Raw genomic sequence first — 21,579 nt, 5'->3', positions numbered from 1 at the left:
ATTTTATTTTGTAAGAAATTACACAACAAGTATGAACGCTCGTGATTACATTTTATAAATCGAATCTTAAAAATCGCGGCTCACAAAAACTATATATATAAATTCATTTCGCAACAATAAAATCATTTTTTCTTTTTTATACTAAAATTGCAATTGCACGATCGGTTTGCGTGTCGTATCGTATCGCGATCTAGAGAAAAAACGGTATCTCTATATATGTATACATATATCCACATGTGTTGAAAGCGTCGTCGATAGAGCGTGTCAATTCACTTGATTTGTACAACGAATAAAATAAAATGATAATCGTTAGTTAAACGAATACCTGAGTGATTACATCACACATTCGACATTGATTGAGAAATTCAACGTTGATAGAACGCGCGTCTAACACTGAATTGCATAATTCCTTTTCTCGATGGCAAACGTAATATCTAATAATAGCAATATACATATATATGTATTACTTTTACAGCAACAGTATCGTTTTATGACACATATAATATTTATGACACATATTACTATTTGATCTTAAAATCAAGTCAACAATCTCTCACACACATATGTGTGTACACATATATATATACATATAAATATATATACATTATATATACATATTATACATACATATATATATATATATTTTTTTTTGTCTATTCAAAAAATTAAATTACAATATGCATAAAAAAAAAAATAAATATACAAGTATGTGAAATATACAGAAGATTTAAATGTTACATAGTTAAAAAATTGTCTACGCGCATATATACATATATATACATGCATATATATATTTATGTAGGGATTAAAAATAATATTAAAAATAATAATATTAAATAAAAAATAATATCAAATCAGATAAAAACGTTATAAACTATGCGTGTTTGTTACAATCGATAATTACGATCAAAAAATAAATATATAAGTATGTGTGCAGGGATTAAAAATAATATTAAATAAAAAATAATATCAAATTAGATAAAAACGTTATAAACTATGCGTGTTTGTTATAATCGATAATTACGATCAATGAATATATGTATATGCACACATATATATACATGTATATATGCGGACGTGTTGCGAAAAAATATTAGCGAGATTATACAATCTAATGTAAAATATTAAAAGTAACTTCACCGCGTGTGTGTTACAAATGGATTTATTAATAAATATAACAAGGAGTGTTCGAAAGGTACAGATTCTGCGAAGGCCAAGCTTTGGAAGATCTTTGTGTTTGTGCTATTCCAACGTTTCCTTCCCAGTTCTTGGCAGTAGAAACGAGAGAAGACCGCAAGCTGAAAATCGATATTGAGAGATAATGCGCGCTTTAAATAAACATTGACGCTTGGATGTGTCTAATATATATTTCGCTTTGTGAAATATAGATAGGGCATATTAAAAAGTTTAGAAAAAAAAAAAAAATCCTCACCGAACAGGAATGCGGCAAATAATATAATAGGTACCACGCAGGCTAAATCGATTAAATAACCGAACACCAAGTTGCCGACTAATGCGCCCAGTCGGCCCATCGTCAGCGACAACGCAGCGGCCATCACTCTGGAAAAAATAAACGAACGTCGTGATGAATGTCAGCGTAAAGTATCGAAGTGAAAAAACTATTTTATTTTGCGCTCGACAAATAATTTAATTGTTATTGCACTCTGGCATTTATACAACATAAATATAGAACCGTACTTATACGTATGTTTTGTTATTTAAAAAAAAAAACTTGTTGCATAATACCGCGCCGATTTCACTCACCTGAGATTCGTCGGGAACATGTCGACGATCACGCAGTAAACTAGAGAGATCCCGAGAGACGTGAGAGCCTCGAATACGCACGACAGCACCAAGTTTTGCATCGAATTTACCACATAATAAAAACCTATTGTCACCGCGCCAGATACCACCAATGAGACGACTGGAAAACAGTTAATGCGTTTTTCTATTACTTCTGACACACATCGAGAACGGAACACATTTATAGGTTTTACTTCCAATTGCAAATATAATTAAAACTTAATTAAAAAAAAAAAAAAAAAACATCTTGAAAAGGATTTTTTTCATCTCTTTTCAAGCAAAATTTTCTCGTGATTCTGTACTCACTTAGGAAGAACTTGGCTCCCAGTTTGTGCACGAAAAGAGGCAGGATGATGGACCCGGGGATGCAAGCCAGACCGATGTACACAGTGTGCAGATAAACGGACGGCGCGATCTCCGTGTCGCATCCATAAGTATCGAAGGACGTGAGATTGTGCGGCAAGGAAGACACGATGCATACCGATGTGATTTCGTTAGGATTCTCGTGCTCGAACTCCTCGAACCTGTCGAATAACACAGAAGTGGCAGAATATTGCAAGTTGCGTGTGTAAAAAATAGAAGAAAAAAAAAAAATAAAGTCGAAAGAAATCTGAACCAAAACAAAAAATAAAATTGTTCTCTTCGAGCCGTCTTCAAAATAGAACTCGATCAATTTTATCAGGCGACAATCTTTTGTTACCGCAATTTTTTTGCCCCAGAAAAAAGAGAACTTCTAAATAAATTAACAATCTAAATAAAATTCTAAAAAAAAAACGCCGCGAATCGCCGTGAATGTGTGTGTGTGTGTGAATTGAAAGTGGAAGAAACTCTTACCTGGTGAACAATTCCGGAAACCAGACCATCAGAGTGTAGTAACTGCTGGTGAGCCCGAATTGAATACCACATGCGAGCAGCGTGTTGCGCAAATAGGGCGGTTTGCAAAGTGCGCTCGTCAGGTCTCGTATTTCCTTGAAGAGAACCTTCAGATCTTTTCGTTTGTGCAGCTTCAAAGACCTAGTGTTTTTGTCCTTTGTCTTCTCCTGCAGGCACTTGACCTGAAACGCGATAGACTGAGAAAACGTGTCTTCGAAAAATGTATTCGGTTTTATTATAATTTCTACAAAAACAAAAAAAAAACCGAAACAATACGCACCGGATACGTGTCGGGATCAGCTTTGGTGTTTTGCGCGTAGATCCATTTAAAAACTTCAAGCGCCGCGTCAGTTTCACCACACTCCAGCAGAAATTTTGGACTTTCCGGAAAAGCAAATAACCACAGACCGAGCATGATCGAAGGCAAGGCGCAGATCGCGACAAAGAGATTCCATGACTTAAAATAGAACATCTCGCTCACGTAAGTGAAATTGATGGGTATGATCAACCAGGCAATCACTGAGAACAAATTGTAATATCGTGCTTTAACCATTGAAAATTATAAACTGAAATAAAAAAAAAAACGACGGTCGTACATACACACTTACATGGTAAGACGATAACGCCGACCGTCCAGAACAATTCCATCCAGCAGAGACAGCGTTCGCGATATTTCGTGGGTTGGAACTCACCGAGATATGGGAAGCAGATGCCCATGGCGCCGGTCACCCTGTGTGAAAAAGAGAAGTCAAATTTTTCAAATTCAAATAAAAAATCATATAAAAAAAAATAGAACACACATTCTGAAAACACACACTTTTTACGCTTATTGCGTGCTGAAAAGTTCCCAGATAGCCAACTGAGTGCAAGTTGTTTTTAACTTGCCACAAATATTACTCATATGTTTTCAGCAATGTAACAAAAGGGTGTATCCTCTTTTCAGTATGTTCTTGCCAACAATAGTTTTCAAAATTATAATAACAGCAGCAAGTTCTCAACAACTCATCGGCAATAAACTTATATTATTTTTCTCAACTTATGAATAAAAATTATTGCCCATATATTGCTCACATGTTGCCGACTCACATGTCCTAAACATTGGCTACAACAATTGATTGATAATAAAACTCAGCATATTGATACTGAATTGACAAAAACAATTTTCGTTGCGTTAAATAGAAACAACACAACAGCAATTGGCGAGCAACTTCAAATCTATACAATGATTTGCTTTATATTGAGTTTTCACATTTGGCTATCTGTGTGGGTTGTTACTTACGCAAAGCCATTGAAGAATCGAAAGATCAAAAACACCCAAAAATACTGGACGAACGAGGACGCGACGCCCACGATGCCGTCCATCAGTAATGTAGCTATCAACACGATTTTTCGGCCCTTGGTATCAGCCAGGCATCCCCATATATACGATCCAATTACCATGCCTGTGAAAAATGCGTCAGGCGAAAATGACGGAAGTTGGTCTCGTTTTTGACTCGTTTTCTTTATTTTTAATTTTACTACTAAATTAAAATATTGTCGCATAAATATTTAATATCAATTCAAGTGCGAGAGAAAATAAGAGATGAAACAAGTTTGTTCAGAAACTTTTATTTCTATTTTTTTTTTTTTTTTTTGCGTGCATTTTTTAACACCGACCTAACATCGGAGACGCGGTCAGCCACCCTTTCGCAGTGGAATCCATCTCTAGGTCGCATTGCGCCGCCGGAAGGACGAACGAAAGTATTGTTACGCCAATTGCCGTGTCCATGTAGATGAGACCGCAAACGGCCAGCAGCATGTAATGAAATTTTCCAAAACCTGAAAAAAAAAACACGTATATTAGACGCAACGAGATCAAAGATTTACGACTGATTTTAGACATTGTATTTCTTTAAAATACAAAGATAGTTGTTTTGTAATTCAAATGTTTTGTAATGAAAATGTGTACAAAAAAAATTCTTTTTACAAATTCGAGTGTGTTTGATTTCTTGCCTGTTACGGTGATTGCATGCTCGAAGTCGGCACCTCCGTCTGCCAGGAAGTCGAGTCCTGTAAATAGACGCAAAAGGCACAAGTGATTGAGAAATAAATGTGCAATTAATGACGCGCGATTTATATTCGCTTTGTTAAACGAAAAATTTTTCATATATTTAATTAAAAATGTAAAAAAAATTTTGTTTTAGAGCAACGCTCGAAAACTCACCCATGGTCGCCGCTCAAGTCGCTGGACGTCCTGAATGAACTTGCGCGCCGAAAGTGCTCCTTTGTGAACGTGACGCCGGATTGTCGTTTCCTGGTGCTGTTGTTGCTGCTACTCCTGCCGCTGCCGTCGCTGCAGTGTTGTCCTTGACGTGGGCGATGCCCCAGGTTCATTGGTGAATAGTGAACACCCGGTGGTATCCTTGCAGACGTCGCTGCCGTGAATCCCACTCCGGCTCGATCGCAACCCCTTGGCAAAAGCGTCTCGACCAGCAGAAAAGTACCAATAAAATAATACAAGAGCAACTACGTTGTGACACGCACTCTTCTGTGCGATTATTTTTCTGCGAGGAAGTTTTTAATGAAGAACAAATCCGATCATCGATCGGCAGCCAACCTTTACTCCACCGCGTCCGATTGTGAGTGAATGATCATGAACAATGAATTCTGACACCCACCTTGATTTTCGAAGCCTCAGGCTGGAGCTGAAAACGAGATAAGATATCAGTCTATTCTTTGAAAAGGAGGGATAGAACTTTCTTGGTTTTTCCCGAATACAACGAGCAAAAGGATTGAAATTTCAATACGAGAGAGAGAGAGAGAGAGAGAGAGGCACAAGAGTTTGTTTCAATTTTTGAAAAAATCTCAAAGAAAGGGGAGAAGTTGAGAGCAAAAGCGTGATGAGTGAAACGAACGAGGAAGAAACATCGAATCTTCTTTCGAAGCGATAAAGAAGAGACGGAAAGAAGAAGTTCAAAATACGTACATCATAGACGAAGATCTTATGGCTTACAAGAAAATAATTGGAGACACAGAAACGTGTAGTGTTTTTTTTTTTCGGCTGCAAAGAAACATTTAATTTTAATTGAGTAAATAAAAAAAAAAATTTGAAATACAATTCAATCAATGGGATTTAAAAATATTTGATTTAATCTCTATTTATTAGCTCGCGCAAACAAAAGAAAATATGAGGAAATGTAGATAATAAAAAAATCTACTGATGTGTGTGTGTGTGTGTGTGTGAATAAGAAACCTTCACAATTTCAACAGATTTCTCTCTCTCTCTCTCTCTGTTTTACTTTTTCGTCTCTTTAATAATATTAAATTTTTTGCAGAAAAAAATGTGTTGATTATTTTCACACTTACTGATAAATTAAAAGCAAGTGCGCAAAACGTTATTTAGGTTCGTTTACTTAATTATCTTTTAAATTTGTAGATTTATGTGTGGAATTTTAGACAATATATATCTCAACGAAGATCTCTCGCTGCATGACTCATGATTGATATATGTATATGTCTGTGTGAAAACAAAAGGCGCGAAAAATCATTCTAATCTTCGCGCTGACTCTCGCGTTTCTCATTCAATTCATTTTGACGACTTTTTGAAAAATCGAGATTCTTATTTAATAAATGAGATTCATCTGCGATCGACTCAATTTCGGAGTTAAATTACTAATTAGAAAAACAATCTGTGTTGAAAATTTCAAACGTAGTTCGATGAGTATACGAAAAAGATTTTGTTCTAATTTTTAATCTAATCTGCCGATCCTGCGCTCTGGTACAACACAAATTTATCTTCTTCCGCGTGCATCCACTCGAGTTTTTTTCAGAAAAAAAACAAAAAAAAAAACAAAATCGATTTGTCATTCGTTGTGCAACGAAGTTTGTAATCTGCATTTCCAAATCATTCCAAATTTTCGCTTCAACATTTCGTTTCACAATTGGCGTTAATAAAGAGTCACACAATTTTTGAACACATTCTATATGTAAAATTCTCTTTCTCTCGGTTTTTGAAATCTCTCTGTTTGCGAGAGAGACGGGGGAACGCGATTGATTACCGACATTGGCGTAATAAACGCTAATGTGCACACTCACGCCCATGGTGAAACGATAATTTGTTCTTCTTTTTGTTTTTTTTTGCACTCTCGCTATAAATTACAATACGTAATTTACGAGTACGCGGAAGTCAGGCAGGTAGCGTCGACTCTTTTGTTTGCTCGTGGATCATTGCTTTCGTCGTTATTTTGCAAGATAACAGTTTCCCTTTTGCGAAACTGTGTCATGCTGTGTAATACAATTTACATTACGTCACTTTAATTGCTCGAGAGTGTCAGATAAGATACAAGATCACGCGGACCGCGCAGCATCACATGCTGTTTTTTCCTTTCTTCGGTCGCCCTGTCATCAATTTACACGTCACACATTTACGCGTCACACAACAGCAAATCTGATACGATTAAGTATAGTATTTTATGATGTAACAAAAGACACGTGCATCTTCTCGGAACAGATAGACGTTACGCGTTAATTGATTATATAGAAATAATATAATGAGAAGAGAAAAAAGAAAAAAAGTTTCTTCTTCTCTGTCTCATTGTGAGTAAAAGATCCGCAGAAACTTCAGAAATTTTGAAGAAGAAGAATCAGAAAATAAATCATTTTTATCAAGAGACATCTCTTTCTCGATCCGTGAAGATCGGCGCGTCATGTTTGAGAAACGCGAAGCGCGCTGATAATAATATTGATAATGACACACGCAAAAATGACGCGCGCATAAATCTCCAAGTTAAAAAATCACGTTTCAAGAAGAATACGCGCACTTGACGGATTGTTCTCCGGATTGTTGTTTTTGTTTTTTCTTCTTAGACGTTATTTGTTTAGAATGCGATTGCTTGGCACAAGCTTTGCGGCCGTCGCTTTATCTGGCGATCGGTGTTGGCGGCCAATAGAAAATTGTCAAAAGCGACCCAATTATTTCATTACTTCTCTCATTATCTACAACTATTGGAGTACGTAGTAAACGTGTTTGTGAAATCCTGGTATTTTCCACATGCGATAAGAGAACCCTGTTCGAAAACACCGCGCGCGCGCGCGCGGTGCGTCACAAATATATAAAATAAATAACACGTGCGCGAGCATTATTTCACGGCTATTTTATATATTTCAAAAATCAAGCGATCGAGACACAGATTGCAGATTGCAATCCTAGAGCGATAACGAGTCAGCTAGTCGGAAAGATCGTGTTGTTTGCGCGATCAGATCACAAGGGATTTGCACAGACAAATAATCTAATGGAGATGTGTCCACTTGGAATCGAAAATATTGTTGTTTCCTTCGTTGTTTTCTTATCGTTTGATCGATCGCAGTACGTGTGCGTGTGCGATTCGGATTTCACAACGTTACTTGTTAAATTCTTAATTGTTCCCGCGCGAAGTGTCGGTCTTCTCTTTTATAAAAGAACAATCTTTTTTTTTTTTGATAGACAAGATATAAATGTAAAAAACTATAAATAGACAAAATACCTAATTACGTTTTACAAATGTAAAAACTGTTCGAAACTTTGTTTAAAAGATTAAAAACTTATTCCGCGACAATATAAAAAACCACATGTGTTACATAATTTTCTACAAGTTTCTGAAAAAGATGTAAAAACAAGTTGAGACTCGGTTTTTAAAACATCGAGAAATATCTCTCTAATTAATTAATTGGGATATACTTCCGAATGACCCCTGCTCCCAATCAATCTGAAATTTTGCACAAAAATAGTGTTCGATGGGACAAACAAAATTAATTGTAAGAAATTTATGTGTACAAAAATAATAGTGACGTGTTTTATTTCCGCTCGACGTGTGAATGTCATTCGTGTGTGTGTGTGATACCTCGCCCCGATTAAAACGATCGACTGGCTCGTCACTTTTGTTTACAAACGTGTATCGGCGAACGCGTATCGACGAAGACACGCGGAATTCACGATTGCAATCGCAGATAGAACCAAAAATAAATCGATATCAAACGTAGATGCGCAATCACGATTGCAACTATACACTTGACCCGCGTGTTGTCTAAATCCAATCGGCAATATCATAATGCGATAATTAAGGCGCTTAACGTTTTTATTTATTTTATTTTATTTTTTTTTTATTTCAAAAGAAGTTGCCAAATAATCTTATCGATTGATCGCGCGATGATGTAATCGTTCGTGGTTGGAAAAACACAAAAGCTCCGCTTGCAATCGCCGAGAAAGTTACATTATTGTCGATAATAATTATCTGGTCATTGGCACTGCGCGCGCGAAGATTAATTTACTTCAATTCATGTATTTTCCTTAGGCATAGGCAAAGATCGTTTCTTTTCACATTATTGCCGCGATGAGCCATTGGCGTGTCTCTTGTTTCTTCTCGTTTATTTTTCAGAGATCTCCTCAGGTTTCACACGCGCACAGACGCGCACAAAACGCGCGTAACACACGATCTTTTCTGAGAAAATTAAACGAAGTAATTCGCGTGACAAGCAAGAAATAATTGTTTGAGATTGAAAACATGCTCAAAAATCGGACGGATGATTTAGAGTAAACGGTGGTTTTACTTCTTGCGCCGCAAGAATTTATGCTTCCGTGTGAGAATATAGGAAGTGAGTGGAACAGCGCCGCGGACGAGAGGGAGGCTACATCTTTATCTAACAATTACATGTGTATATATTACATATTTATATGTACGTATATATTTATACGTAACGCGTCTAGATGTGGATCTAAAGATAAATTTCGCAAGTCTCACGTGAGTGTTACATGATGATACACGTGAAAGCATCAGAGAGAGAAAGAGAGAGAGAGAGAGAGAGAGAGAGAGCATCGCGTACGTAAGAGTGTATTATCTTTTGAATACTCTGACATAAATTTAAATTTTATATAAATACGCGTAAAAACAATTTGGATCTTATTTCTCACCAGAAACCTGACGTTGCGATTAAAGAATCCGTATTCGGAAAAACTTTGACCGTGGTATCGAACTTAAAGTACCTTGAAAACTTCCTCCAGTCGGAAAAACGGTTTCACACGCTGAGGGTCATAATAACAACGTTTTCTTTCTGGGTGACAGCGATCCTCACTGTTTACTACTTTCGATAGCCGCGAACCCTACCTGCTTCGGATATGCGCGCGATATTTAGACGAATATGGGCCAATGGCAAGAAACCGCGCAGGGTCGATGATAGAATCTTCAGTGCCACAACGCACGTTGGAAATTAACGAACTAACCCCGAATGTGGATTTTGTTCAGCAGATTATGATGGGAATTTCCGGGTGAGAGGTTTAGCTTTTTATTGAAGTCCTTTGTACACAAGAGAGAGAGGGAGGTTTTGTATACAATCTTCTTCTCGGAAGAAATTCCCTTTCCTTTTTCCTTCGCACACTCGTGCAGAAAGTGTTTTTTATGTAATTGTTTCCCCCGATCTTCGAAAACTTTTCTTCTTCATTTTTCTCTCTGAAAGAAAAAGACAGAAACTTTAAAAATCTCTACGATTGTGATCATTCTTTCGCAAATAAATTACGTACAAGTACCCGTCGAAAACGATCTTGAGGAAAAGAAAAAAAAAAAATAACGTCCAGTTGAATCTATCGCGTCGGCCCTGCGGAAGCGATTGGCGAGTACCGGGACACCCGGGATGCCTTATTTAGAACAAGTAAGGCACGAGCAAAACCTATTAATTGCAACTATTGTCGTCGGCCAAATCACCACGCTCGGATGAACACATGCACGTTCGTAAAAAAGTCTTCGCACCTCTCTTCGTTAACGACCGTCACCTTGGACTTGCGACAGACTCTCGCGTTATACTACCGTTCGTCTCTCAATTTGAAATTTTTATTCCAGTTTATCATTTTCTTTCTTAAAAAAAAAAAAAAAAAAAAAAAAAAAAAAGACTACATGCGTACAAGACGATTTTCACATCACCTCAACAACAATATAATTAGAGATATAATTATTTCTTGTGTTATAAAAATAGAAATACAAATATATATTGAGAGATAAATACAGATGCGTGTCTCCTAAAGAATTGTATTTCAGTGAAGATCCTATTTGTTACGACCGTATTATACTACACGATTACATAAAAAAAAAAAAAAAAAAAATTACACGTAATATATTCACTGAAAAATGATGCGACATACAAAAATATAAAATATCGAAGATTGCGTAATTTTCAGTGTGTATCGTTTGTTAAAATTCACGTGCGATAACGTGTAATGTACATTACATACATCGTTGATATTTTCCATCTCGCACCGACAAGAGAGACCGTATCCGCTCGGATACATTTAGCGCAGCCAGCGACAATATCAATCGCGCGCTTTACGTGGCGTACGCGACACGATCGATTTCTGAAAGCGTTTTAAAAGCATGGACAGAATAACGTACCGCCGCCGTGTTACGGCGCGAAGAGCTCTTTTCAACTCGTAGACATAATTTCCTGCGAGGAAATTGTATCCTGCCGCGCTTGTTCGCGTTTCTTTCAGAATCGGAGAAATTAAATCGGTTTTTCTTCTCGAGTCCACAAAAGAATTGAACTCTTGTCGCCGTGCGACAAGAGTACCCATTTTATAAGCTTGAACCAAATCTCTCTCTGTGTTCACACAAATAGAATCTAAAACTCAAGAGGAACAATTTAAAAAAAAAAAAAAAAACTTGAACAATTGATTTGTTTTTTGAAGTTTACTCGTACGAAAGCGTTCGTGATTTTACGCGAGTTCAGGAAGTTGACACTGTTTAGAGCGTCTTCGTCTTCGGTATCGAACATCGAACGACGGGGTGGCCACGAAGACCTACAAAGAGCGAAGAGCTTTCGTTGCGTGAATGGCCTTGGTCGAAGCTGCGTAATAGACCGATAAACTGTATCGATCGTATATATATTCACTTGTTTTTTTTTTCTCTCTCTCTCTCTCTCTCTCTCTCGCTATAAAACTCCCATTCTTTCCATTATCCGTGTGTCTTCGCATTTTTCTTCTAATTTGTTTACACAACGGAGGAGAGAGAGAGAGAGAGAGATAGAGAACAAAGTAAATGAAAAAAAATAACAAGAGCGAGACGAATGGACCTTCGAGTATTTACTCTATTTCTCGACGTATTTACGTCTGTTATACGCGACTTAATCGGATTGCGCCGTTCCTTCCTCTTTATTAGACATCACGTAAATCTGCTGGGTATCATGAAGAAAAATGCGACGTCCCAAGACCAATCTCCCCCAGGATTATTGGCGAAAATAAAATCGCTCCCGCTCTTGCTGCAACGCTGATCCCTTTCTTTTTCAAACAATAATCTGTAATTTGTAAAATGATTTCGTAAGATATAATATCTCGCAATCTGTCTCTTAAAACTATTTTTTTTTTTTTTTTTTTAACATAAATAATAACAAATCTGAAATATTCCATTGTGCGTATCCCGTTCGCGGGAAATAATACTCGATAATAGTCGAAAATTCGAGATCGCGATGTTACACAAATCTTCGAGACGTCATGATTGATTGATGTAAAAAACAAAACAAAAGTTTTTTTTTGTTTTTTTTTCTTTCAACTGTGCAAGAATTGCGCGAGTGTTCGTCTGAGATTGCGCGGGCATTTCTCGAGCTTTCGTGCTTTCGTAACAAGCTTGCGGGGATCAGTTGTGCGTTGTCGCTCACGTCCGCGTTTTCTTGGGAAAAGTCGCGATGTCGTTCGGTCAACTCGCAAACAAAGTTGGTCGTATTTTTACATTACATTTATCGCATATCGCATGTAACAACTAATTAGAATGATAACATGATATAAGAGAGATCACCAGATCTGCAGATCCTATCAACTCGGAAAGCTTAATATAAATTCTGCAAAAGAGATAAAAAAAAAAAAAAAAAAAAAAAAAAAAAAAAAACTGATGAATATGTAATCATTCTCAAAAAAATATAAACAACAAATTATACATATATATACGTACATAAAAAGTTTAAAATTATTTCACCAAAATTATTTCGTTTAAACTAAGAATAGAATTGAAACAAGATATTGCAAAAATGCGTACGTATTCTTCCGCGCGAAGTGTGGCTTCCGTTATCTTCTTGCGAAATTATCGCAAGCACAACTGATGATAATAATTTTGTTGCAATTATTGTGTTTTGCAGTTTTTGCGAAAAACAGAATGTCAATTTTGTTAACAACCTAATTAAATCGCTTTTCCGAACAAATGATGTGTCTGTCCGACTGGCGCATCGTTGCGACGCTCATTCTCTTTCGCACGAGATAAGAGTCCAATCATGGTGGACAAGTTGCACGAGTACGAGGGACTTACCGGTAGAATACACGGTGTTCGCGACACCATCAGGGAACGATGGGGCGTGTGGAAAGAGTGGAAAGACGGTCTGAATCTTGATCAGGGTTTGGACGGGTTGAAGCAACATTTGCGAGGGCCGCCCAAATTGGAACGCACGCTCGAAGATTACTCTCACATCTACAGGTGTGGAAAAAATCCTACAATTGAGTGAAAAATAAGCGCGTTGACGATTCTGTGAGCTTATTTTTTGTAAAAACGCAACTTATATATATATATATATATATATGTGTATATATAATACATTTACATATATATCCAAAAATATTTCTAAAATACATATATTTAATATAAATGTGTTTTTCCTTAATATTTTTCAAAAAAAGTCGAAGAATCTATTTTTCGATGTGACTTTTCGTCTTGTTTTTTCCAACGATGTCAGGAAGAAGACTCGAGCCGAATTGGTTCGGGTGTCCGCGGCGGTGATGGGAATCGAATTTTCGTACGCGGCGGAGACCGCTTTCGTCTCGCCAACGTTGCTGAAGATAGGCGTCGATCACCAGCACATGACGCTGGTTTGGGCACTGAGTCCCCTCGTCGGTTTCTTCGTGACGCCCATTCTCGGCAGCATGAGCGATCGCTGCAGACTCAAACACGGCAGAAGACGACCTTTTATCCTTCTTCTAGCTTTGGGAGTTTTCATAGGCAAGCTTGTGGATCACGTGAATCAAAAAATGTTCTAATATCAATCCGATTCTTTCTTTCTCTCGTGTGATTTCCTCATTCAGGTCTTATACTGGTGCCGAACGGCGAGCACATCGGCTACGCGTTCGGCGACACGAAGTTTCACACGAACGAGACGATTCCTCTCGGACATCATCGCACAACGGCAAAGGAAGAAGCGTTTCATCCATCCGCTAACAGGATTTCGTCGCATTCCTGGGGTATTTTCTTCACTATTCTCGGCACGGTGTTGCTGGACTTCGACGCGGACGCCTGTCAGAGTCCCGCGAGAGCTTATCTTCTTGATGTTACCGTACCTGGTAAATCAATTACAAATAAATTGCATGCATTACACATTTTTAGAATTTACATGTTGAATTTTTATACAAACAATCTGAGGTTTTTGCAAATTCCAAATTCCTTTATGCGATATTCGCAGAGGATCATGCCAAAGGTCTGAGCACGTTCACTATAATGGCGGGTTTGGGTGGTTTCATGGGTTACGGTTTGGGCGGAATAAACTGGGACGCCACGTCGCTCGGCGTCATGCTGGGCGGGCATCTGCACGCGACTTTCACCCTCATCACGATCATCTTTATAATCTGCGTCACCTCGACAATCACCAGCTTCAAGGAAATTCCCCTCGAAGTGTTGGAGAGAGATCAATATCGACGAATTGACGAATCCAAGGTTTTTTTTTTTTTTTTTAATAGTTTTGTTGCTTCTTTCGTATTTTAACTTCTGCTTTTTTTCCACGTTCAGGTTTCGGAAGAAACTCAAGGAACGGAAAACAAATCGGACGAGCACGAAAAAATTTTTACCGATGAGCAAAAAATGTACGGTGCTCTCGACGCTAAGCGCGAAACCGAATCTTCGAAGACGGAGGTAAGTTCGTTTTTACTTTGACGTAAAAAAAAAAAAGAAAAGCTGGAATTGGAAACTAATGTGATTTTTCATCAAAATTAAAAGGAATTCCCACTTAATCCGCTGCCGACTCAACCGTCTGATCATTCCGAGAATCCACTTTCCGAAGACGGTCATGCGAACGCTGGTTTCGATGAAAGCGAAGGCGATGTAAATCCCAAGGCGACTTTGAAGGAGTACCTGATGTCCATCGTTTACATGCCTCAAAGTCTCCGCCTGGTATGCGATCGATTTTGAAGGATTTTGTTTGCTCGTTTTTCTTTTCAATTTTTTCCTCTCTTTCTCTCTTTATTCCAAAAAGAGAATTTTCGCGTGACTCACATCGCTAACTTTGAATCAGGTATGCTTGACGAATCTCTTCTGCTGGATGGCGCACGTGTGCTATTCTTTATATTTCACGGACTTTGTTGGTGAAGCGGTGTTCGGCGGTAATCCGCAGGCGCCTGCGAACACCCTCGAACGCGAGCTCTACGAGGAAGGCGTGCGATTCGGATGCTGGGGAATGTCCATGTACTCGCTGTCCTGCTCGTGCTACTCGCTCATCATCGAACGACTGATCCAGCGCTTCCGAGCGCGCAAAGTAACGTTGTCCTTTCGTGACACACTAAATACAATGAGATATTTTTAAATATCGTTTTTTTTTTTTTTTTTTTTTTTTTTAAATGTAAAGATCTGAAAAAGTCTGAGGAAAGAGTAATTGTTATACCCCGTGTAAATTGTTTTCTCTCACCGATCTTTCTGTGATCATCAGAACGTTGAAAAAACAAACACGTACATGTCTGTCTCCAGGTTTACATCTACGGATTGCTGTTCTACAGCGCGGGCATGATGCTGATGGCTTTAACGAAGCATCCGGTCGGTGTGATCGTTTTCTCGTGGGCAGCCGGCGTCATGTACTCCACGCTGTTTACCATGCCGTATCTTCTAGTGGCGCATTATCACGCGTCCTCGACGTTCGCCCTCACGACGACGGGTGACGCGATATCCGGTGGTTTCGTGCGTGGACTCGGCACCGACATTGCCATCGTCTCCTCCATGGTGTTCCTCGCGCAGTTCCTGCTGTCCTGTTGCTTAGGAACGATCGTCAGTCTCTCGAACAGCACCGCGGCGGTGGTGTACGTTGCCAGCATCCTGGCTACCTGCGGCGCAGCCTCGGCCACGCAAATCATGTATCTCGATCTTTAAACTTCTTTCTCGAATCAATCTCTTCCCGAATGTCGAATGCTGAATTCGATTACTGACAGAGAAAACTAGAATAATTGATTAAAAACAAACAAATCACAGAACAAATACTATTTCGTAAGATATATAGAAAGAATAAAAAAACTGTCTAAAGAAAATATAACTGAATAGATCCAATTTAAAACAAATGTATTACTCTGTCATCGTACACAGACAACTGTAATCATAGAATAATAATCGTCAACCTTAATATTTCGTCGTCAACTGTGGTTTAATTTGTATACACGTTCTATTTTATATTTACATGTAAAACCTCTGAATTATCAGTTATACAATGCTAGTTGAACATCTCAGATATATTATTTTACTAAGCAAGTATCTTACTCACTAGATAGTTTATCCGTTTTTAACTCCCGACATGTGTAACATCTTTGTTTAATCAACAATTGGACGGATACGCGTACAATGTATATATACTGTGAAACAATCTCGATCAATATATGTATAAAAATCTAGATCTCAGATGCGAAGGTTGTTTATACACTTTTCCAGGATGTCTTTTTTGATCCTTGGATAATCCGAGGTTTGCTTCAGCACCTCGTTGCACGCTTCGATCGCGTCGGCGTAAGTTTTCGCTTTCATGCAGCAGTAAGCAAGTTTGTAACCCACCGACAGCTTCGTTTTGCCGCCGTACTTCCAAGCCTGAGCGTACTTGGCCGCGGCCTCGCGATAATTCTGATCCTTCTCGGCGATGTAGCCTGAAAGAGAAAAGATTAATAATGTGTCGCGCGATTTTTTTTTACTTAAATTAAACCAAACTAAAATTCCACCCGAACCTGACAATTCGTAGGCTCGCACACAAGTTGCGTTGTGCTGCAGCACTCGTTTCAGCAGCTCGCTCGCCAGCTCGTATTTGTTGGATTGCACGTAAATGTCCGCCAGCAGCAACCAGCAACGCTCCAGGTATTCGGCATCCTCGAACGTCCAGACGTTCTTGCTGACGCGTTTCAGATGATTTCGAGCGCGCGGTGTTTGTTTCAACAGAATGTGAGCCGTTGCCATACCAAGGGCAGGACCTACGTGGTCTCGCAGAACCTCTTGGCTGGCTAACGAGGTGCACTCTTGCAGAGCCTTCTCGATGTTGGACTTCTGCTTGGTAGCCAATAGAAAAAAGTTGCTGAGCAATTTGTGGGTCAGTTCTTCGTGAGAATTTCCCTTGGGATTTAATTCCTGTTAACAAATCAAATTAAATCTAAATAAATATATATGAACTGCATTGCCATCCTAAATAACCACGAAACAACGATTGTAAATAAATAATAATAGTTTTTTTACACAAATTTACTTATAAGTCAATTTAAACAAAGAAAACCTGAAGCAATCGATAAGCTGTTCTCAAGGCCATTGTTCTCGAGTCCTGATACTCGGCATCCTCGTCGTTGAAAGCTTCGCTCGACAGAATGGTATCATCGTCGGGATCCAGACAGATTTCGATCATATTGTAGATCGCCTGTTGACCCCATTCGGGATCACGTCGCGCGAAGTTGAAGTTGCGAAGCGCCGAATTCAATTTGCCTGTTCGCCAGTCCAACAACCCGGCGCAGTAATAGTAGCCAGCCTCGACGGAACCGGCGCTCATTGCAGCCTGCGCACGTTGCAGCCACTCGTCGAGATCGTCCATAGCACCTACGACAGAGTTGCATTATGTTTGCTACTGCAATATTTTAAGCGAATTAAAAAAAAGTTTGATACGCGACACGACACCTGTTCTGCGCGACACTTCGATCAATCTTGCCAGAGCCGTCCAATATGTGGGTTGGCGCATCAGCAACTGTCGAAAATGAAACGCCGCAGTGTCGAAGTCTACTTTTCGAAACGCGAGATCCGCCATCATTACGGATGCGGCCTCGTTGTTCGGATCGGCATTCAACAGAATTGAACAGTGTTGTGCGCAACGATCCAAATTGTTCATCTAATAAATTAAGATCAATAAAAACTTATTTAACAGAGAGAAATCACAGTTAGTTTTGCTCGTTTTTTAAAAGATAAATCTATTATAGTATTAAAACTTCTCAAGTTCTAAAGGTTTAAATAATAAATTTGATTGACCTGCATGTATAGCTTTGCCAAAGAGAGAAGAGCGTTTACGTCCGTGGGTTTGTGAGTCAATGCTTCCTTGTAATGCGTTATAGCTTCATCGTAGTTGCGCAAAGTCGACGCGTATTCGGCCATTGTCAGGCAGATGTTCGCCAGCGCGTGTCTCTGATCGGCGATGCCCGGCGACATGGAGAGACGCTGAATGTACCTATGTTGATTCTCCTTGGCTTCTTTCAACGTCGCCAGTGCTCCTTTTATATTACCCGATTTCTCGCGTACTTTGGCAAGCAACAGCAACTCTTGTCCTCGTATCTCCAAGCTCGTGATGTCTGAATCGCCACGTTTATCTACACAAGGCAAAACTTAAGCTTGTTTGGATGTGTCAACAATTATAAACGTTATTATTTAACTTTTTAAACACTTCACTTTGTAACTCTTGTACCAAAGTTCCCTCCGCTTTGTCGTACTGTTTTATCTTCATGTACAGCTTGGCAAGATCCAATTTTAAAGCTGCGCAATTATCTTGCTTCACAATGTCCTTGTAATAGCTGATCGCCTTCGCGTACTGATGAGCCTTGACGAGCGCTTTGCCCATTTTATTCGCAATATCCAGCTTGTCAATCGGATTCTGCAGAAGCGCCTGCTCGTACGCCTCTATCGCTCTCTCAGGTTCTTGTATGGACATGTAAGCCATGCCTAGCATGCTGTATGTCTTCGGTCCTGGACAATGTTCCACCAGCTCTCTGGAAATCAAATGCCAAGGATTAAAATCTTCATCGCAAGTTTTGTATCCACATATGACGTAGGAATCCAGTTTTTTTTTTTGTACCTAAAACACTTGGCAAACGTTTGGCGATCTTTTCTATAATTCAAATTAATCTCCGCTAGTCTGGTGTGCGCCTGCACGTAGTACGACTGTCCCGGATGGATACTTTGAAGACAGTCGATGGCATTGTCCAACTCTCCCATGTCCAGATAGATCTCGGCCATGCCAATGACGATCTTTCCCAGTTCCGATGTGCCGACGAGATTTGCTTTTGCCTCATCGACGAGCATCAACGCGTCGGGAAACCGCTTCATTTTCCTGTACGCTGCGATCAATTCCAAGTACAACGTTGCGCGATCCGTCGTGGACACGTCATATTTGCTACCGATGCCACCGCTCATTCCCGCTAGCGACATCGCTGTCTGACAACTCTTGATACAGCCGTCCAAGTCGCCAGCTTCTCGCTGTGTCATTCCGATGATCATATGATAAATTGGTTCGTCTCGAATTTTGAAGTTGTAGCTCAAGCCAACCTCTAGGCTCTGTGAAGCGAGTTGATATTTGCCCTGGTATGCCAGAATCTGGGCCATTGCGAGATGCGCCTGTGCATTGGACGGTTCTACAGCGTCCAGCGCTTTTAACAGAACATACGCGCCGTCGTAGTCACCGCTCTGCATCCTGGCCTTACTGAGTAGCAACAGACTCGCACTGGAACCTGGACAAGCTTCCACCAAACACTCCAGCAAGCGAACGCTCGGTTCTTTTTCCACTGCTTTATTTTGCTAAAAAACAAAACAAAAAAGACAAGTGACAAAATCTACAATAAAAATTGTATGTTGTAATCATATATAACACAATCTAAAAAAAACAAAGATTACATAAAGATTAAAAATTCTTTTGAATTACTTCATCGCTTGTTGGAGATTTGTTTAAGGAGTACATCAGACGCTGCTTGGCAATTTCGAGACACAGATCTGGTCTGAGCTCGCTGAGATACTCGTAACCATAAGGAAGACCCTCGCAATTCTTCAGCAAGATGTTCGCTGCCGCGTCCAAATAGTTCAGCGTTTTGTCAGTGTCCTCGTTAGAAGCAATCTTCGCAGACATGAGCAGCAATTGCACGTTTGTCGAATGCGGTTGTATCTCCATCATAATTTCTATCTGAAATGATATGATAAAAATAAACGTATAATACATATGTATATTTTGCAATACACGTGTTAAACGGTACACGGTTGTTGTTTTACCGCATGCATTTATTCATACCTGCTGGCGCGCCTGATCTAGATCCTCCGCAGTTCCCTGCAGTAACTGGCAATGCGCGAGTCCCATGAGCGCCGCGAAAGAAGACTGATCCGCACGGATAGCATTCTTGTACCAGCGCTCGGCATCCTTGACGTTGCTCAACGTAATATACAAATCTCCCAGTTGCGCCATCAATTCTGCGCTATTTGACGACGTTGCCTGCAGCATCTTTTCGGTTATTCGCGCCAGTTCAGATAAAACTCCGTAATCTTGAAAGGCAATGCTTGCGAACAAACGCAAATTCTTCATCAGAAGAAACGCATTCTTGGGCTCGGCGAGCAACAGATTGCGCAAGAATAATTGCAACTGCGGCAAACCCTCGCTGAAGTTACCGTCCTTGCAAAGAACCACCACAGAGCTCGCCTTGATGGCGTCCAGGTTGTTGGGTTCAATTGAGAGCACCCGATTCACAATCTCCAGCACCTGTTCCCATTCCTTCGCCGCGAGTAGACAATTCATCTTCCCGATGAACGGTAGGGGCAGCTTCGGATACCGCACGATCAGCGTGTTCAGGATCGACAAAGCTCCCGAATAATCTTGAGCGCGTTGCTTCGCCTCCGCTAAACCCAACAGTGCGCACAGATTCCTTGGTTCTTCCTGCAATGCTCTGTCAAAGAAACTTTTAGCTTCTGTGACATTTGTATTAAACTTCGAACTAAAGACGAGCCATCCTTTAACAAGAAGTACGTTAACATTTGTGGGTTTTAACTTGTAAGCTCTGTCAGCGTACTCTCTCGCCTTGTCAGCTTTACGGGAAAGAAGCAACACGGATGCAGCAAGATATAACGCAATATAGGATGCCTTCCTGCGCTCGTCGCGAATCCTGTTTTCTATTTGCGTCAAGGTACTTCTTTCAGAGTCGCTCTCGATCAGCGCGATATTCTGCACAAGCAATGCTGGCAGCATGAAGTCCGAGTAGTTCAGCAAAATTGTGCTCTCTTTAATGGCTTCGTGACACTTGCCAACAAGAACATATGCGAGGCAAAGCAGCAACTTTAGTTGCTCGCTGCTTGGATGAGTACTGCACGCTTGCTTTGCATGAGTCAGCATGGAGTTATAGTAGTGCTGACGACAATGCCACTCAATCAGAGCTATATACTCTATTTCCTCCATTTTTTTCTATGAGTTTCTACTGAGTACTGCTGAAATAAATAATGCATGTTACAACGTGACTAATAAAAACAAATTTTTTCAACATCTTAAAATTTTTCACATATTTCAGATCTAAACTTCTGAATCTGTTCAGATTCTTCTTGAAAACTTCAAATTTTTTAACGTTCTCAATAGTTCAAAGAGCTGAATCGTATATAAATTTTTTTTATATTTTAACAAAGAGTTGCGCGCTATACCTTGATTTTTATACTTGTTCAGGATTCTCCTATCAATTTTTTTTTTGTCATCAACATCAACTGACACTACTACGGGTCGTAGTTAGCGATGTGACGAGTGCAAATTGGATCTAGAAATGTTTATTCATCGCACGATGATTTTTCACTTACATTTCGTTATTAGAGTTAATATTAACTTATTTTTGTTACAAAACATCAGATACTGTGCGGAATGAATACAAGTAGTTTCCGACAAGTTTTGTTGACGTGCGTTGCCATGACAACAATTTTTTCTCTTAACCTCAAA

General features: G+C 39.5%; 3 protein-coding genes across 6 annotated transcripts; 1 reads left to right on the top strand and 2 right to left on the bottom strand.

The window, feature by feature from the left end:
* Positions 1-1,146: 1,146 nt before the first annotated feature.
* LOC109859041 (synaptic vesicle glycoprotein 2B-like) lies at positions 1,147-9,747 on the bottom strand. 2 transcript variants are annotated; one of them, XM_020436879.1, is made up of 12 exons: positions 9,674-9,747; positions 4,880-5,360; positions 4,669-4,725; positions 4,333-4,494; positions 3,956-4,118; positions 3,285-3,406; positions 2,957-3,195; positions 2,638-2,858; positions 2,110-2,327; positions 1,765-1,924; positions 1,433-1,560; positions 1,147-1,298 (listed from the first exon to the last, which is right to left on the bottom strand). In XM_020436879.1, the coding sequence occupies exons 2-12, from the start codon at positions 4,881-4,883 to the stop codon at positions 1,243-1,245; spliced, it is 1,530 nt and encodes a 509-aa protein (XP_020292468.1). In that variant the 5' UTR covers positions 4,884-5,360; positions 9,674-9,747; the 3' UTR covers positions 1,147-1,242. The 2 variants fall into 2 exon arrangements, with proteins under 2 accessions (XP_020292468.1, XP_020292469.1); XM_020436880.1 differs by lacking the exon at positions 9,674-9,747 and having other exon boundaries at positions 4,880-5,446.
* Positions 9,748-12,317: 2,570 nt separating this feature from the next.
* LOC109859040 (proton-associated sugar transporter A) lies at positions 12,318-16,291 on the top strand. 2 transcript variants are annotated; one of them, XM_020436877.1, is made up of 9 exons: positions 12,318-12,381; positions 12,802-13,133; positions 13,390-13,652; positions 13,736-13,990; positions 14,110-14,360; positions 14,433-14,555; positions 14,640-14,813; positions 14,935-15,174; positions 15,384-16,291. In XM_020436877.1, the coding sequence occupies exons 2-9, from the start codon at positions 12,934-12,936 to the stop codon at positions 15,777-15,779; spliced, it is 1,902 nt and encodes a 633-aa protein (XP_020292466.1). In that variant the 5' UTR covers positions 12,318-12,381; positions 12,802-12,933; the 3' UTR covers positions 15,780-16,291. The 2 variants fall into 2 exon arrangements, with proteins under 2 accessions (XP_020292466.1, XP_020292465.1); XM_020436876.1 differs by lacking the exon at positions 12,318-12,381 and adding an exon at positions 12,585-12,697.
* LOC109859039 (tetratricopeptide repeat protein 21B-like) lies at positions 16,278-21,543 on the bottom strand. Of its 2 annotated transcripts, none has more exons than XM_020436874.1 (10): positions 21,294-21,543; positions 19,906-21,086; positions 19,546-19,800; positions 18,703-19,421; positions 18,300-18,616; positions 17,886-18,220; positions 17,541-17,748; positions 17,149-17,462; positions 16,613-17,006; positions 16,278-16,534 (listed from the first exon to the last, which is right to left on the bottom strand). In XM_020436874.1, the coding sequence occupies exons 2-10, from the start codon at positions 21,055-21,057 to the stop codon at positions 16,296-16,298; spliced, it is 3,933 nt and encodes a 1,310-aa protein (XP_020292463.1). In that variant the 5' UTR covers positions 21,058-21,086; positions 21,294-21,543; the 3' UTR covers positions 16,278-16,295. The 2 variants fall into 2 exon arrangements, with proteins under 2 accessions (XP_020292463.1, XP_020292464.1); XM_020436875.1 differs by having other exon boundaries at positions 19,906-21,083.
* Between the last annotated feature and the right edge of the window lie 36 nt (positions 21,544-21,579).

This window comes from Pseudomyrmex gracilis, unplaced genomic scaffold (assembly GCF_002006095.1).
Source record: "Pseudomyrmex gracilis isolate BER0280 unplaced genomic scaffold, ASM200609v1 scaffold_235, whole genome shotgun sequence".
Lineage (NCBI taxonomy): Eukaryota > Metazoa > Arthropoda > Insecta > Hymenoptera > Formicidae > Pseudomyrmex > Pseudomyrmex gracilis.
The sequence above is the reverse complement of the archived record's forward strand: the minus strand, read 5'-3'. Positions and strand labels throughout refer to the sequence as shown.